At 32.4% G+C, this 15,351-nt stretch overlaps 1 protein-coding gene across 2 annotated transcripts; it reads right to left on the reverse strand.

The window, feature by feature from the left end:
* Positions 1 to 7,679: 7,679 nt before the first annotated feature.
* Positions 7,680 to 10,397, reverse strand: LOC131802127 (uncharacterized). Of its 2 annotated transcripts, XM_059121533.1 has the most exons (6): positions 9,791 to 10,397; positions 9,597 to 9,718; positions 9,399 to 9,539; positions 9,127 to 9,339; positions 8,492 to 9,055; positions 7,680 to 8,425 (listed from the first exon to the last, which is right to left on the reverse strand). In XM_059121533.1, exons 1-5 carry the CDS (start codon positions 10,092 to 10,094, stop codon positions 8,507 to 8,509), a joined length of 1,329 nt encoding a protein of 442 aa, XP_058977516.1. In that variant the 5' UTR covers positions 10,095 to 10,397; the 3' UTR covers positions 7,680 to 8,425; positions 8,492 to 8,506. The 2 variants fall into 2 exon arrangements, with proteins under 2 accessions (XP_058977516.1, XP_058977517.1); XM_059121534.1 differs by lacking the exons at positions 7,680 to 8,425; positions 8,492 to 9,055 and having other exon boundaries at positions 9,064 to 9,339.
* Between the last annotated feature and the right edge of the window lie 4,954 nt (positions 10,398 to 15,351).

Raw genomic sequence — 15,351 nt, forward strand, 5'->3', positions numbered from 1 at the left:
ACAATATATATGGGAGCTATAGCTATATCTGAACTGATCTTCACCAAATTTGACATACTATCTTCTAGACTCAATTCGGTCGTAAGTGCCAAATTTCATCCCATTTGGGCAAATATTAGACGTCTGGTGTACAATAAAAGGTAAATCGGAGCTATATTCAAATCTGAACCGATCTCGATAACATTTAGCAAAGTTATTTCTGAGCTGTATTTGATATATTTCCCCAAATATTGTTGTTACAGAGTGCATATTACGACTGCTGAGGACAAAAATAACAATTTGGATATACAATATATATGGGAGCTATAACTATATCTGAACCGATTTCGATCAAATTTGGCATACTTATTTATATATGGGAGCTATATCTAAATTTTGACCGATGATCTCCAATTTCAATGGGGTTCGTCCTTGGGCTAAACAAATGACTTGTGCAAAATTTCATCTGGATAGGGCAATAAATGCGAACTGTACTTTGTTTACAAAAATACATGGACAGACAGACAGACGGACGGACATGTATAAATCGACTCAGAATGTGATTCTATGCAGATCATCAAAAGGAACTATGGGTCTATCTCGTTTCCTTTTGCCTGTTACAAACAAATGCACAAAGACATAATACCCTGACCACCTTGTAGTGTAGGGTATAAGAAAATGGTGGAAAAATAATTTCGATGTTAGTACCAAGAATCTCAAGCACTTGACTTATTAGCTTATATAAATAAAAAAAACAAGTATTTTCCCAAAATCAACACCACCATTTCCCCCAATAAAATAAACAAAGTCAAAGGGTGGAAAAAATTATTTGCACACAAAAGAAAAATAAAATCCAAATTAAATAACAACTCAAATTAACACGAAGTGTTAACAACAACAACAGCCAAGTGTAACTCCTTGCAAAAATAAATCAAATTCAGATTGGTTGGAGGCAATCATTGGCTGCCAGAGTCACACCAACACCACCTGCACACACACAAACAAAAAGAAATCCAGAACCGAGAAAAAAATGAGAACACAACCTGACAAAGTATAAGTAAATACTGACAAAACAAATGTCAGAAATTGGCAGCAAACAACCAAACGTCAACAAGAAAAATAACAAACTGAACCTCAAAAAAAGAGACAACAACAAGAACGAGAAATCAGTTGACAGAAAAGGGTTAACAAAAATGGTAGCCAGCCAACAAGAAAATTATGTTAACACAGCAATGCCAACAACAACATCAACAACAACAGCTAACGAATGAATGAATGCTACAGGAATGCTGTTTTGTTGAAATTGCTGACTAAATATTTGTCAACTGCCTGGGAAAAAAAAGGAAAATAACAAACAACAATAGAACAAAATGAAGGAAAATTCGAAAGGATTGGTGGAGGAAGGAAGGAAGTGTGGCAAATATTTCGTTTCGTGAATTAATTTATTACCAAAATCAAAAACACACAGGAATTTGTGGGTCTACTTGACTCTAGGAAATATGCATGCATAAATCTTAAAGGGAGGCTAACGATTTTAGAATCCAGGATTTGAACATGCAAAAATTTCACCAAAAGGGCGTGGGTATGTTCAGTATTTTTAAAAAATCCTGAATTTAGTCAATTTTCCAATATTTCCGCTAAACGTAAAATTTTTGAAAAGGCAAAATTTATATATAAATTTATATATATAAAGGGTGTTCCAACTAAAATGCAATTTTCACATTTTAAATAAAACACAGATAAAGTAAAGTTAAACAAGATAAAAATCGGTAAATTCGGCCGGGCCGAACTTCGAATACCCTCCACCAATTGGAGCGAGTTTGGAACTTTTCAAAAAATAAAATCCTTAAAAAATTCTGGTAAAATTTTAAAAATACCGATATAATTATTATAATTTGGTCTATACGACGTGGACCTACATAGGGATTGTTTGTCATAAACCATTACCATATTTAAATTCGAAACTTGAAATAAACGGTGAAAAATGCAGCTAAAATCATCAAAATTTCGTATCTAGGGAGGTACCGTTATATCGTAGCTGTACGAAGTCCTGGACCTGCATAGACAATTTTTTGTCATAGGCTGTAGCATCCACTGCGAACTTCAAATACGACATCTCAACAAATTTCGGTATTGTACCTAAACTCAAAATACCGAATATAGGGAGGTACTGATATATGGGGCCTATACGAAAAGCTAGACCTGCTAAATTTGAAACAATTCCGATGAATAATGTCGCTAAAATCATCAAAATACCGAATATTAGGAGGTACCGTTATTGGTGGCTATATAAAGACGTGGACCTACATGACCCATTTACGAATTTAACCTGCCTATTGGAAAAATAAACACGTGTGCAAAATTTTAACCTTCTATCTCAATTCGTGCAAAATAGCGTGGTTACAATAGACAGACGGACAGACAGACAGAAGTGCTAGAATATATATACTTTGTTGGGTCTGACATGAGTATTTCGAGGAGTTACAAACGGAATGACAAAGTTAATATACCCTCCATAGTATGGTACAGGCAATAAAAAAGTAAAAAAAATTGAGTTCCGCCGGGTCGAACTTTAATACACTCCACCTTACCCATTTTTATACAAAAGAATCCGGATTGCCAAATGTTTCATTTTACACTGTTTGTAAAGCCAACTTTTAAACTAAAAAAAACATTATATGGGGGCCACACATAAATATACAAAGTTCCGCTACTAAAACTCATTACGAACTACAAATCCCAATTTTCGGACAAAAAAACCCAAAGAAAAAATCTAAAGGTTTTTAATCGATCGAACTATACGGCCAATTTATTTTCTAAGGCTTGAATCGTGGTTGGTTTTTTCTCGTAAACCATGGACTTCAAAAAACTCCAAAGAAAAAATCGAAAGGTGTTAAATCACTGGATCTATGCGGCCAATTCTGGTCTCCAAAACGCGAAATAATACGACCGAGAAATGACTGATGCAGCAATTGAATTGTTTTTCTGGCTGTGTGACATGTGGCGCCGTCTTGTTGAAACCACATTATTTTCTTCAAATCTAGGCAAGAAAAAAACTGATTATCATTTCACGATACCGATTTCCGATTTCACAATTGCGTTCAAGTTGGGACACCCTTTATAAAAAAGAGATGTGAAATAACTGGCTGACCTAGAAACACCTCCCAGACGAAACGGCTGAAGGTAGTATCGTGAAATGATGCATGAGGCTAGTATTGGTGCGTAGGCGTTGGATAGGGCTTTTTTTTTTTGAAATTCGTTTTAAAAGGGTACAAAAATACTAAAATGTACGAAACATTGAATACTTTTTATTGAACAAAGGGAATGAACTAGAACACAGAAGTTGTGAATGAGACCCACAGGTGTAGTGCTAGATAGAGGTACGATAGATATAGTCTTAAAAATTCAATCTTGAAGGTTACGAAAAGTTCTAAAATGGTACTAAACTTCTAAAATGTTACCATTTGGTATTATGTGAACGGATAGAGCAAAAAACTTGAAATTTGGCATGAGAATCAAGGTTGGAATACAAGTTTGATGTATGAAGTTGGTTTGGAAATGTGTACTAAGTGTGCAAACTGTGTGTACTAAGTGTGCAAATTGTTAATAAATTTGGATCAGTTGGGTTTAGGATGAATAGATGAAATTGAAATTTTGTATTGGAGTCTCTGTTGGTGGTAGGTTAGTGATAAAAAGGTGGATTTAGAAATGTGTGCTACGAGTGCACGAAAAGTACTAAATAGTACTTTATTTGGTACAACTTAGTATTTGGCATCTCTCCGCCAAGTGGTTGAAATTTGGTCGCTGTTCATGTGTAGCCTGGACATATGGGTGTGGGCTCGAAAATGTGTACTATAATTGTATAAAAAGGAATAAACGGTTCTATCATTGGTATTGGAAGAAGGGTATACATAAAATTCTACAATGTTATATCCTTTGTAGCTTTGGAAATGTGTATAATTGTCCGAAAAGGACTGCATTTGTCAGTGGGTAAAGGGATAGAGCTGAAACAGCAAAAAATTGTATATTGCGTAAAAGCTGATGTCGAGGATTGTGATATTGCGAAGGGTTTTGGGAAATGGGTACTAAATGTATCCAAAAAGTACTAAATGTTACGAAATTTGATATTGGGTGAAGAGATAGAGCTGAAAAACTTTTTTTGACAAAAATCAAATATTTTCTAAGATTTTACGGGCTATTTTACAAAAAAAAACGGTACCTCTTAAAGGATCTTCCGACCAAACATCGTAGAATTTTAAAATAATTTTCAAATACTTTCTGATCTCATTTTTTTTAATTTTTTTGAGGATTTCTTAACGTACAAATGGTTTAAGGATATCCAAAGCAATAATAGTACATTTTTGAAGACAATGTTTTAAACGACATCCTGACCATTAATCATTTTATGAACATCCTGAATTAATTGGTTTATTGATTAATATCGTGCAGATATACCTTATGCTCCTTCTTCAATTTTTAATGTAATATTTCAAGAAGTAAAAAGTGTATTTTAGATGATTTTTTAAGAAAATTGGTTTAGGGACTCCGAGCAAAAGATCGTTGATTTATTTAAATAATTCCGTCGAGGACTTATTCAAGGACATTGTGACCAAATATCGTAGGTTTATTTATTTATTTATTTTTTTTTTTTTTTGCAAATGCTTCCGGACCAAAAGTTATGGTAAATATATTCTTTATTAGCATTTCGTTCTTATTATATCATTTCGTTGGTGGAAATCACTCTCATTTCGTTGGTGGAAATCATTTTGCACTATTAAGATAATACTTTCAAGGACTAATATTACCTGCAAACAATCTTCCCAAACTAACCTAGAAATTATGGATTTTTTAAATATCATTTCAGTGAACTTCTGCCCAATATTTTAGATTTATTTTTTTAATAATTATATAAATTAAGATTTCCTGGTCAAAAACCGTGATTTTTAAGAACTTTCTGATAAAAAAATAATGGATTTTATTAAAATCGTGGCCTTAATAAAGGATTTCAAATTGAAAGTTGTTAGTAATTTGGGAAGGTATGGTATGACAATAAAAGAGTTACATTTAACTTTCGTACATCTTCAATACAATTCTAATAAAACATCAGCTACACCCAGAGAAAAAATGACAACATCCGTGTATGAAATGACCACATCCGTGTATGATAGTGTATCAACCACGTTTGGTGTCAAAATGAGCACGCTGTTGTCATTTTGACACCGAGATTTTGGCAACGATTTCAACAACAGATGTGCATGAAATGAGCACATACGTGGTCATTTCGAGCACGCCCCGTTGTCAGATTGTCAACGCTTCGTTGTCAGATCGTCAACGCTTCGTTGTCAGATTGTCAACGCTCCGTTGTCGGATTGTCAACGCCCGTTGTCAGATTGAAATCAATGGTGGTCATTTTTTGATATCCGTTCCTTTTCCATTTTATACCCTTAGTAGAAGAAACGACATTTTTGAAAAGTATTTTATTGAACGAAACCAATTACATAAATTCAATATAAATACATATTTGATTTAACAAAACAATTCGAATTACATATATTCAATGTATAGAAACAAATTAAATTAACTTAAATCTGAAATAAACTTTTCCATTATTCATAGGATATAAGTGAAATGGGTAAGTAATAAAATCTAAAATTGGTATTAAAAAAATTGTATCCTCATTCAGAGAACCAACTTCATACGATTGTAAATGGTAATCAAAGTTTTTAACTTTTACTTGGTTACATAAAATGTAAACATTTTCATTTTCAATTATTAAATGTTTAATTTTGAAAAGTTCAATTGCGGCATTATTTGTTGCTAAATAATAGTTTTTTTTATACCTAGTTCCCTTAAAAAAAATGTCATCAGACACTTTGCAATTTTGGTAATTTAAAACTGGCTTACTTTTTTTGTAACAATATTCCTCTTTTGCCAAATCTTCGATGGTATGCGTATTAATGATAACATTTGGTTCTAAGTTATCTTCGTGTTTTAATAAAAAATTGGAAAATTTCAATCCAGACTTAATAGATAATGAACGACAGGGATTTACTCTTGATGTAGTATTTCCTAAATAGGCTTTTGCTTCCTTGTGTTTAGCTTCGAATCTCATGCTCCAGAGATATTTAAGGGGACCACATTTTCGGATAGCTGTGGGATAGTGGACAAGAAAGTGGTGTTTCGGTTTTAACGAACCGTATAATGTTATATAAAGTGAATGGTCATCTCTAATTAATTCTTCCAATTTTATTAAATCGTCTTCTATATAACTTGGTCTTAAAAGTAAATCGATTATTTGTAATAATATTATAAAAACTTTCCAGTGATCGTTGGAGAAAGGAATTAAATCGCCTACCATTAAAGGTAAAAAATTAGTAAAACACATAGTTTCACTAGCTGTCATTTTTAAGTTATAGTTTTTCAATCTACATAAATCTAGTGGTCCAGATTTATTTCCCACTTCAATTTCTCCAAATTGGAATAAAGATTTTCTGCTGTTAATACAATCTAACGTAACAATATTTTCTTGAATCAGCCCGAGAATTACATTAGACATATCGTAGACACATATGCCCTCGAAAATGTCATGCATAATATCAAAACAAAAATTTTCAGTGACGTTAAAATTTGGTAAAGATTCGAAGATACACTTGTTTTTAATACCTGTTTCTTGAAAATTATTTTCCAATACATTTGAGTTGTAATTCTCTTGGTTTCTTAAACTATCTAAATGCTGAATTGCGTCGAATTGCATTTGGGACTTTTTTCTTCTACATACCCGGCAAAATCTTTTAGAGTTAAATGATTGCACGTAGCCTAAAATACTATTAACTGCTAAATTATCTCCAATAATTACACCTAAAATAAAATGCACCTTCTGAACACTTTGTTGAACACAAATTTCAACCCCTTCTTCTAGAATTTTTAACTCTTCTACAAGATTGTGAAATGAAACTTCATTTCCACGTTCTTTTAAATCCTTTGATGGTATAAACGCAGCAGTTAATATATAATCAAGTTTTGACAACAAGTGCTGTGGCATTGAAGGAAAGCTAATATAACAACCACATATGGAAAATGTATGGGTTCCAAGAGGATTATTAATTTGAAAATCATCCATGTAAAGGACATAGGGAATAACTAAATTGTACTGATATTTTAATAATTTAGTTTTATATAACTCACCGTTTGTAAAATTTTGTAAAACAGGTGAATTTAGGAATTTTTTGGAGTTTTCTAATGTCAAATCTAAGAGATTTGGAATTTTAAAAAGGGCACTTATCATGAATTTCAGTGGCATTATATAAATATTGGATAACTTTGGACCTAAACTGGGATTTCCGCTGATAACAATTTCCGAGACTTGATTGCTAATTACATAAACCTTTGGATCATCATAAAAGTTTAGTTCTTTTAAAATTTTTAAAAGTCTATATTCCGTTCTAGTTTCTTCGAAAGGATTTTTACAAAAGTTTAGTAAGTACCTTAAGTCTTCATAATTTGGATGATCAGTTATATATTTTTCAATTGTACATGAAATGGATGAAAGCAGAATTGAAACAGAATGTTGTATTTCTATAACATGATTTCTAGGCATATAGCTTTGACCATGTAATTGTAAAGACAGATATAAGGTTTTCTTTTTCAAAACATTTAAATCCTTTTCTATTGTATTGTTGTTAATAACAGTTTCACTGTTTGTATAATCATTTTCTTTTGATGATGACATTTCAACTGGCACATTAATGGCTTTAACCATTGGTGGAGCTTTTGTGTGATTCTTGTGAAGTTTTTCTAAATGAATTCTGAATGACGTAAATTTTGTAAATGTTTGCTTACAGTTGTCCTGAACGCATTGTACTTTTAAAAATTTAGTGGACATTAAATGGTCTGTTTTCAAATGAGCTATTAAAAGATTTGCCTTATCAAAATGCTTACGGCAACGAAAGCAAATATACATTTTGAATTGTACTTTAATTATTGTTGCAGAAATTAATAAGTGAAGTCAAATTAACTGATTTTATATCATATACAGTATTAATTTCATAAAAATATTTTTGGATAAAAATCCATGGAATTTGGCAGGCATTTGGATATTTTAAAGAAAGTGCATGAAAAATTTTAAAACATGTATCTAAACATTCGAGGAACGATTGAAATTTTAACAAATTGTGGTTAAAAAAAACATAAAAACCTTTTATATTGAAATCGGACAAACCCTCCACAATTATAAATGGCTGTATAGTTAATCCAGCATTGTAATACTTTTCAGTGACTGTATCAATTTGCCTTTTATAATCGTTAATTGTCGGTAGTCGCAGTACGAAACTTTCCTGCGAATCAGCTATTGTTACTTTTTTTCGTAATTTACCGTTTCCACATTTAAACCTAGCAGGTGATGGTAAAACTGAATTCAACAGTATTGCGTATATATAATCTTGAGCATCTGCAACCGAAATATAAAATAAATATTACTTTTAATGTTTATGATAAATCAGGAATTAAAATTTACCTATGCTGCTTGCCGTCAAAACATTTGCGAAGAGTTGTTTGCAATGTTCGTTATGAATATTTTTCCCATAATAATTGTAAATTTTTTTCTTAAATTGGTCCCATTTAGAAAGTAGAAGATTGCCTTTCTGTGGATACATAATATCGAAATCAATGTTGACCTAAAACGAAACATTAGTATCCATATACAAATAAATAGCTCATGGCTACTTACCAATTCTGAAGCTCTTGCATCGGACAACTTCGTCCATTCAAGGAGAAATGTATGGCTACTTAAATTTTTTATATCTCTTTGCCGTATGTTAAAAGATCTTTTCCATTTTTCGCAGATCGATCCCCAATCATTACATTCTCTTAGTAAGGAAGCTTTCAATGAATTTTCAACTGATTCATCAATTTCGGGAACATCTTTGTTACAAAAATTAGGAGATGTGTGAGTTGCTGCTTTGCTTGTGCTAGGCTCGGAAATCAAAAGCTTTATTCTTTTGGACTTCTTGTTTCTATACTTGGCATAAAGTTTTCCGCTTGCGTTGTTCTTTCCTTTTCTTGAAATGTAATAATAATCCTAAAAATAAAGACATATTATAAGTTAAGAAACTACATAATCAGATACGTTGTTTATATTGTTAATCTTACCCTCATTTCGTTTTCAAGAGGAAAAACGGAACAAATTTCATCCAATATGCGCATATAGTCTTGAGTGTAAAGAGTAACATTGTTGGTTAAAATATCTTCAATAATTATATTAATTATATCATCTCTTTGCTCGTCACTTAATTTCTTATTAACGCTACTACATTCAAGCGCTAGTTTCCCCTTCGAGGTATGTGTTAACAATTCCGTTAGATCCTATATTAAATAAAAAAACTACATTAACTATGCTTACACAAATATTACTCTTACCTTACCTCTGACAAAATTCCTTTGGCTTTTGAGCAGTTCGAACCTGTAGTGTCGGGAGTACCAGGAGTACTTGCAGGTGTCTCGTTGCGTTTCCACCATTCACCTATTTTAGATGGAACTGACATAGTTTCGTCATCAATCCCGAGCTATTGTTATGACAATATTAATACTGAGTTCAACTCTGTAAAACAAATAATACGTACCTTTCGTTTTTTCCAAGCAAAGAGCTTTTCTCTGAATTCAACACGCAGTCCCAATGGTGGCACTGCTTCCTTTAAATCTTCTTTTTTCAAGTACTGCAAGCTGCGAAATGTTACATGTGATGCTAAAAGAACAAAAAAGAAAATTCTTTGTTAATTACACTGATTAACTGAAAAATTCATTTTTATTTACTTACCTTTTAATTGTTCAAAAAGCGACTCCATATTTATTCCTTTTAAGAACTCCCTTAACATATAATCGTCCTCATTGTTTTCCGCATCTTGACTGCTGCAATGGTTTGTATCGCGAACCACAACAATATTGCCATCGATTTCTAACAACTCACCAATGATATTTTGAGGATCTTGCGAATTATTATTCATTTTCAATAAATTTTTTGCACAATGCGTCCTTTCTCTTTCAATAACACGGAAAAAATGGTAAATATGCAGCCGATTGCACACGAGTAAAAAAAATGACAACGGTGGTGCATGATTCATACACGGTAGTTGCTAAAATGGCAACGATCGTGTACGATTCATGCACGTCGGTGTACAAAGTAACAACGGTGGTGCATCATTATGCAGGTGGTGGTGCATAATTCATACACGACCGGTGTCATATTGACAACGACCGTGTGTGAATCATGCACCACCGTTGTCATTTTTTACTCGTGTGTAATCGGCTGCAATTACCAATATTACAAATGGACAAATTAAGCACGGCTGTTGTTGGTACCGAAAGTTGACCACGTCTCGGTGTCAATTTGAGCACGTTCGTGCACAATTCACCAACAGCCGTTGTTGAAAAATATAACAACGGGTCGTTGCGAAAATGACAACATACGTGCTTGATTTCGCAACGGGATTTTTCCCTCAGTGTACCATTCGACTTCAACTACTTATGTATTTATTTCAATTCTTTTAAACAATTTTTATCATTCTAACCAAGCAACTCTTTTTTAAAAACGAAAACACAACGGTAAAAATAATTTCATCAAAGGCCAAATAACAATCTTATACTCCAACACAATTACATTCTCTCACATATCAAATTTATGGTGTAAAAAAATCGCCCCCCACGCACACACACACATCATGTCCGTTAATAATGAAAAATCCCTTCCTTCTGCCGCCGACGACAATGTTAGCGATAGCATACAATTGTATGTAAACATGCAGCCAATTGTTAAATAAAATTAACGTTTATTTTAGCACAATCACGCTAATAAAAAGAGCTACACACGCTTACCGCCGACAGAAGTTCCTGCGAACGCACCGATGTTCATCAACTCATTCTTCAGATGAATTCTATTTTTGTTCTCGTCTTTCGCACAACCCGTTAGTCCAAGTTGGAGTATGAAAAAAAGGACACACACGTACATTCTTTTTAAATGAGATAAACAGTGGTTGCAAGGTGTTTCAAAAATGCATTATGAAATGAGGGAACTAATGTAGCCAGTTTTTGGGCCCGGCTTAGGATCTAGGATCGTAAATACTAGTAGAAAATAACGAATAATTCTTCACAATTTTATCAAGGGTTTTCCTGAAAAATGTTATATGAAAAAATACAGCGGGTCTTAATGAAAAACTTTCGTAAAAAATACACCATAGTTGATCAGGAAATTCTTAAATATTATCAATTTTGTTCTGGAGGACCTGAAACCCCCCCCCCCCCTCCAAAAAAAAAATATCAAAATTTTTGGTCTTGACAAATTTGTATTTAAAAAATCTACGAGTTTTGATCAGGAGGTCCTCACAAAAATCTTGAAAAGTTCAAATATTTCTCCAAGGGGCCCTTCAAAAATTCTGAAAAAATTAAAAATGTTCCCAATTTTTTTCTTAAAAATCCGCGATTTATGCCAAGAAAACGTTGTAAAAATATTCCATACAAAATTCTAAACATCCGGAGTTTTCTCAAGGCGACCTTGTTAAAATATTATTTTAATAATATTTCATACGAAATAAAAATATCCTTAACAAAATCCATAATATTTGGTTAAGCGGGATAATGTAGAATTTTTCTCATAAAATCTATGAGACTCTTGAAAAAAATTAAAAATTCCATGAAAAACATTGTAAAAATATTCTGTAGATTTTAAATTTCTCAATTTTTGTCTTAAAAAATATTTTTTGGAAAAAAATCTTAAAATTTGACTATTTTTTAAAAATATTTTTTAAATAATCTAAGATTTTTCTCAATCAAAAATACTCTCTTAATAAAATTGCTTACAAAATTCACGTTTATCGGTTAACGAAACCCCGCTTTTGGAAAAAGCGGAAAAAATCCTTAAAATGCTAGATTATATTTCTAGGATATAAAAAACATTTCTTTAAAAAATCTACGATTTTTGTCAATCGAGTTCCTGCAAGGGAAGGAAGGTCTTTGAATAAACTCCAATAAAAACAAACGAAGGTCATTAAAAAACAAATCTGTAATAATCCGCGATTTGTCGTAGGATGATTCTTGAACATTTTACTCAAGAAATCTAGGAAACTCCTGAATTAAATTTAAAACAAATTCACAATTTTCGTCAGGGGGCCCTTGGAAAATATTCTATGATTTATTTTTAATAGAACAGTGTTGGCTTGTTTGTTCGGCATACCGTAGTATTTTGTTGTTGCAAAATGGTCAGGCTTTATAAAACAACGTTTGTTTATTAGTGGAGAAAGATGGTAATGTTTACCAGGGGGTAAGGCAGGGCCAATCCTCATCAGTTCCCTTGTTTTTTTGTCTATTTTATTATTATTTTAAAAATGACTTCTATGACAAAAACATTTTTTTACCCAAGTGACGAGATCGCAAGCTCAATAGAAGAGGAACCAAAGAATTAAATAAAAAAAACAATTCTTAAATATTCGCCATTTTTAAACGGAATGTCCTCAAAAATGTCTTTAAAAAAAATGATTTTGTGTTGTAGGCCCTGAACAAAAGGAGGTGCTCTTAAAATCCACGATTTTTGGTGAGAAAATGTCAGCGAAAATATTCCATCATTTCTTTTTCAATCAACATTTTTGGGTTAGGATGTTTAGGCGGAAGGTTCTCAAAAATGTCCTGGAAGGAAGGTCCTTGAAAATAAATTGAAAAATATCTGTTTTTGCAAAATCAGACGATTAAAAAATTGAGTTAAAAGATGCCCTTAAAATAGTAAAAAAATTGTTATAAAAATCAAAGATGTGTGTAGGAGGCCCTCAACAAATGTTTTTCAAGAAATCTACGATTTTCGGAAGGATAGGATCAACTTGGGTAGATTCTTGAAAACAGCCACAGTTTTTGTCAAAGGAGTTCTTTCGAAAATATCCTTTGATTTTTTTTTCGAATCCACGATTTTTGATAAGGTTGTCCTTGAAATATAATTCTTAAAAACGCAAAACAAACGATCTTTACAGTGTGAAAAATCTCAATAACTAACAAATTTTTTAAAAAGTCACATGTTCTTGCCAAGGAGGTTTTTGAATTATATAAAATTCCCCCACTTCTACTTTTGTTACTTTTTTATGAAATCCACTTTTTTTAGGGATTTTTTTAAAACCTGGATTTGTTTCCTTAAAAACTCTACGCTATTTGACTGGAGGGATTTTTTTTAATTTTTGTACAGAATATCCTTAAGTTTTATTTTTTTAAGAATCTACTATTTTTTGAACAATTTTTGCAAAACATCCATGAATAGTGGCCAAAAAATCTTTGAACATTTTTTCATAAAAAATAGTGTCTATGGTCAGAAAATTTTTGACAACAATTTTTTACTGGAAAAATTGTCTGAAAAATCTCAGATTTGTTTTTAAAAAGAACCAATTAGAACACCAATCCTCATCAGTTCCCTTGTTTTTGTCTGGGATATTCTCCCCAGAAGTTATTTTAAAAATAACTTATATTAAAAATTTTAAAAAGGTTTAAAAAATCTACACTTTTTACCCAAAGATGTCTTCTAAACATGTTCTTAGAAAATGCGCAACAGTCTTGAAAATATATCTTACAATCTTTAATTTTTAAAAAATTCTCGATTTTTGGTCTGGAGGTCCCTTAAATAATTTCTTCAAAATCTAGATTTTTATAGAGGAACATGTAGTTAAAGTATTCCTTAAAAGGCCTCTAAAAATATATTTTTAGAAACTATTATTTAAAAAAAATCTCAAACGAACCCGGAAAAAAATATTTCTTTAAATGGCCCTGTAAAAAGGAGCTCCTCAGAAGAAAAATCCACAATTGTCTTCAAAACAAATCTTACAATATCCAATATTTTTAAGAATGGAAAAATACAGTAAAAATCCACTATTTTAAGTTTGGTGACCTTAAAATAATTTTTAAAAAAACTCAGTTTTTATCGAGAAAATTCTTGAAAGCATTTTCTTAAAAATTCACAATTTCAATTCAGGGGACTTTTTAAAAAAATGAAATTTGTTTTTTTAAAAGGGGGGGGAAATTCCTTAAAATGGGCTTGAAAGAAAATGGGGTCCTTGGAAGAAATATTAAAAACGCTTTTTTCTCAATACAACTGTGTAAAAAGTATTCAAAAAAGTCGATGAGGTTTTTGAATTTTTTTTTATTAAAAAAGAGTCCTTATCAAAAATATTCGAAAAAACATGAGGTACTTGATTTTTTAAATACACATTTTTTTGAGGACCTTCAAAAATATTGGAAAATATTTTTAAGGTCCACAAATCTTCGACAAGAAGTCCCTTAAATTAATACTTATATTACGATGTGCTTAGTTTCAATCACTGCAGATACTTCCTTCTATCTTTCTTAAGCTTATGAAAGTTTGATGGAGTGAGATAATAGTATTTCGATGGACCAAGTTTGTACCAAATCGGTTGCACCCCCGATAGCTATTATGAGAACCAACCTGCATGATAAATTGTAATTGTTTTTTTTTTTTTCCTTTTGACAAATATAGGAACAAATCTCCAATAAAAAAATACAAAAATTCCTTTCCACACCCACTGTACCGAAAAAATTCCTTCCCAACAAAAAACACACCAACAACCAAATTTTCAATACTTTCCTTTTATGGACCCTCGGTTTTTATGGCCGAACGTGACTGTCACTGCCATAAAAAAGAGTTCCTCGCTCCCGTTGAGTTTTTGTTTTGTTCAACGTCGTCCTTGTCGCCTCTTTAGAAATTATCCTTTACGCTCGTGCGAAAAAACTCTTTCTCCATCCCTTTTTTACGAGCGGTCGGTCAGTGGGCAAGGTTGTTTTTGGTTTCCTCATTGGCCACTTAGACATTTGACTACCGGCCGGCAAAAAAAGGGCTAGGGAAAAACTCTTACCATCCCGCAAAAAAGCCTTGAAAGCAAAATGGTGTCTTCCCTTGGAAAACAAACTTCTTTGGAATTCCGTTTTCCGACACAAAAACCGCTGACCAACCGCTGAGTTAGTGGGGCAATAAAATGTGTTTACGCGCTACGCTGGCTAACATTTCGTCATAGCCGCCGAAACTATGCAATATTACCAAAAGCCAAAGGTCAGGTAGTTAGTCTAACTCTTCGTGGATTAAAATATCGCGGGCTGGCTAACTTCCTGGTTAAGATTAACTAAGCCTTGCTCATTTCCTCATAACTTTAACTCAAAACGGCTGAAATTATCCTTCCATAAGCCGTTGCTTAGCCAGCCTTTATTGGCAGTTATGACATTGCCTTGCCATAAAAGTGGAAACCCACCAAGGTCGCAACGATGTTGACAACATTGCATAGCAGGAATTACATAAAATTTTGCAAGTCCTCTGGAATAGCGGGAGGGAGAGTGTGCATGCAC

The sequence above is a fragment of the Musca domestica genome, unplaced genomic scaffold (assembly GCF_030504385.1).
Source record: "Musca domestica strain aabys unplaced genomic scaffold, Musca_domestica.polishedcontigs.V.1.1 2, whole genome shotgun sequence".
Lineage (NCBI taxonomy): Eukaryota > Metazoa > Arthropoda > Insecta > Diptera > Muscidae > Musca > Musca domestica.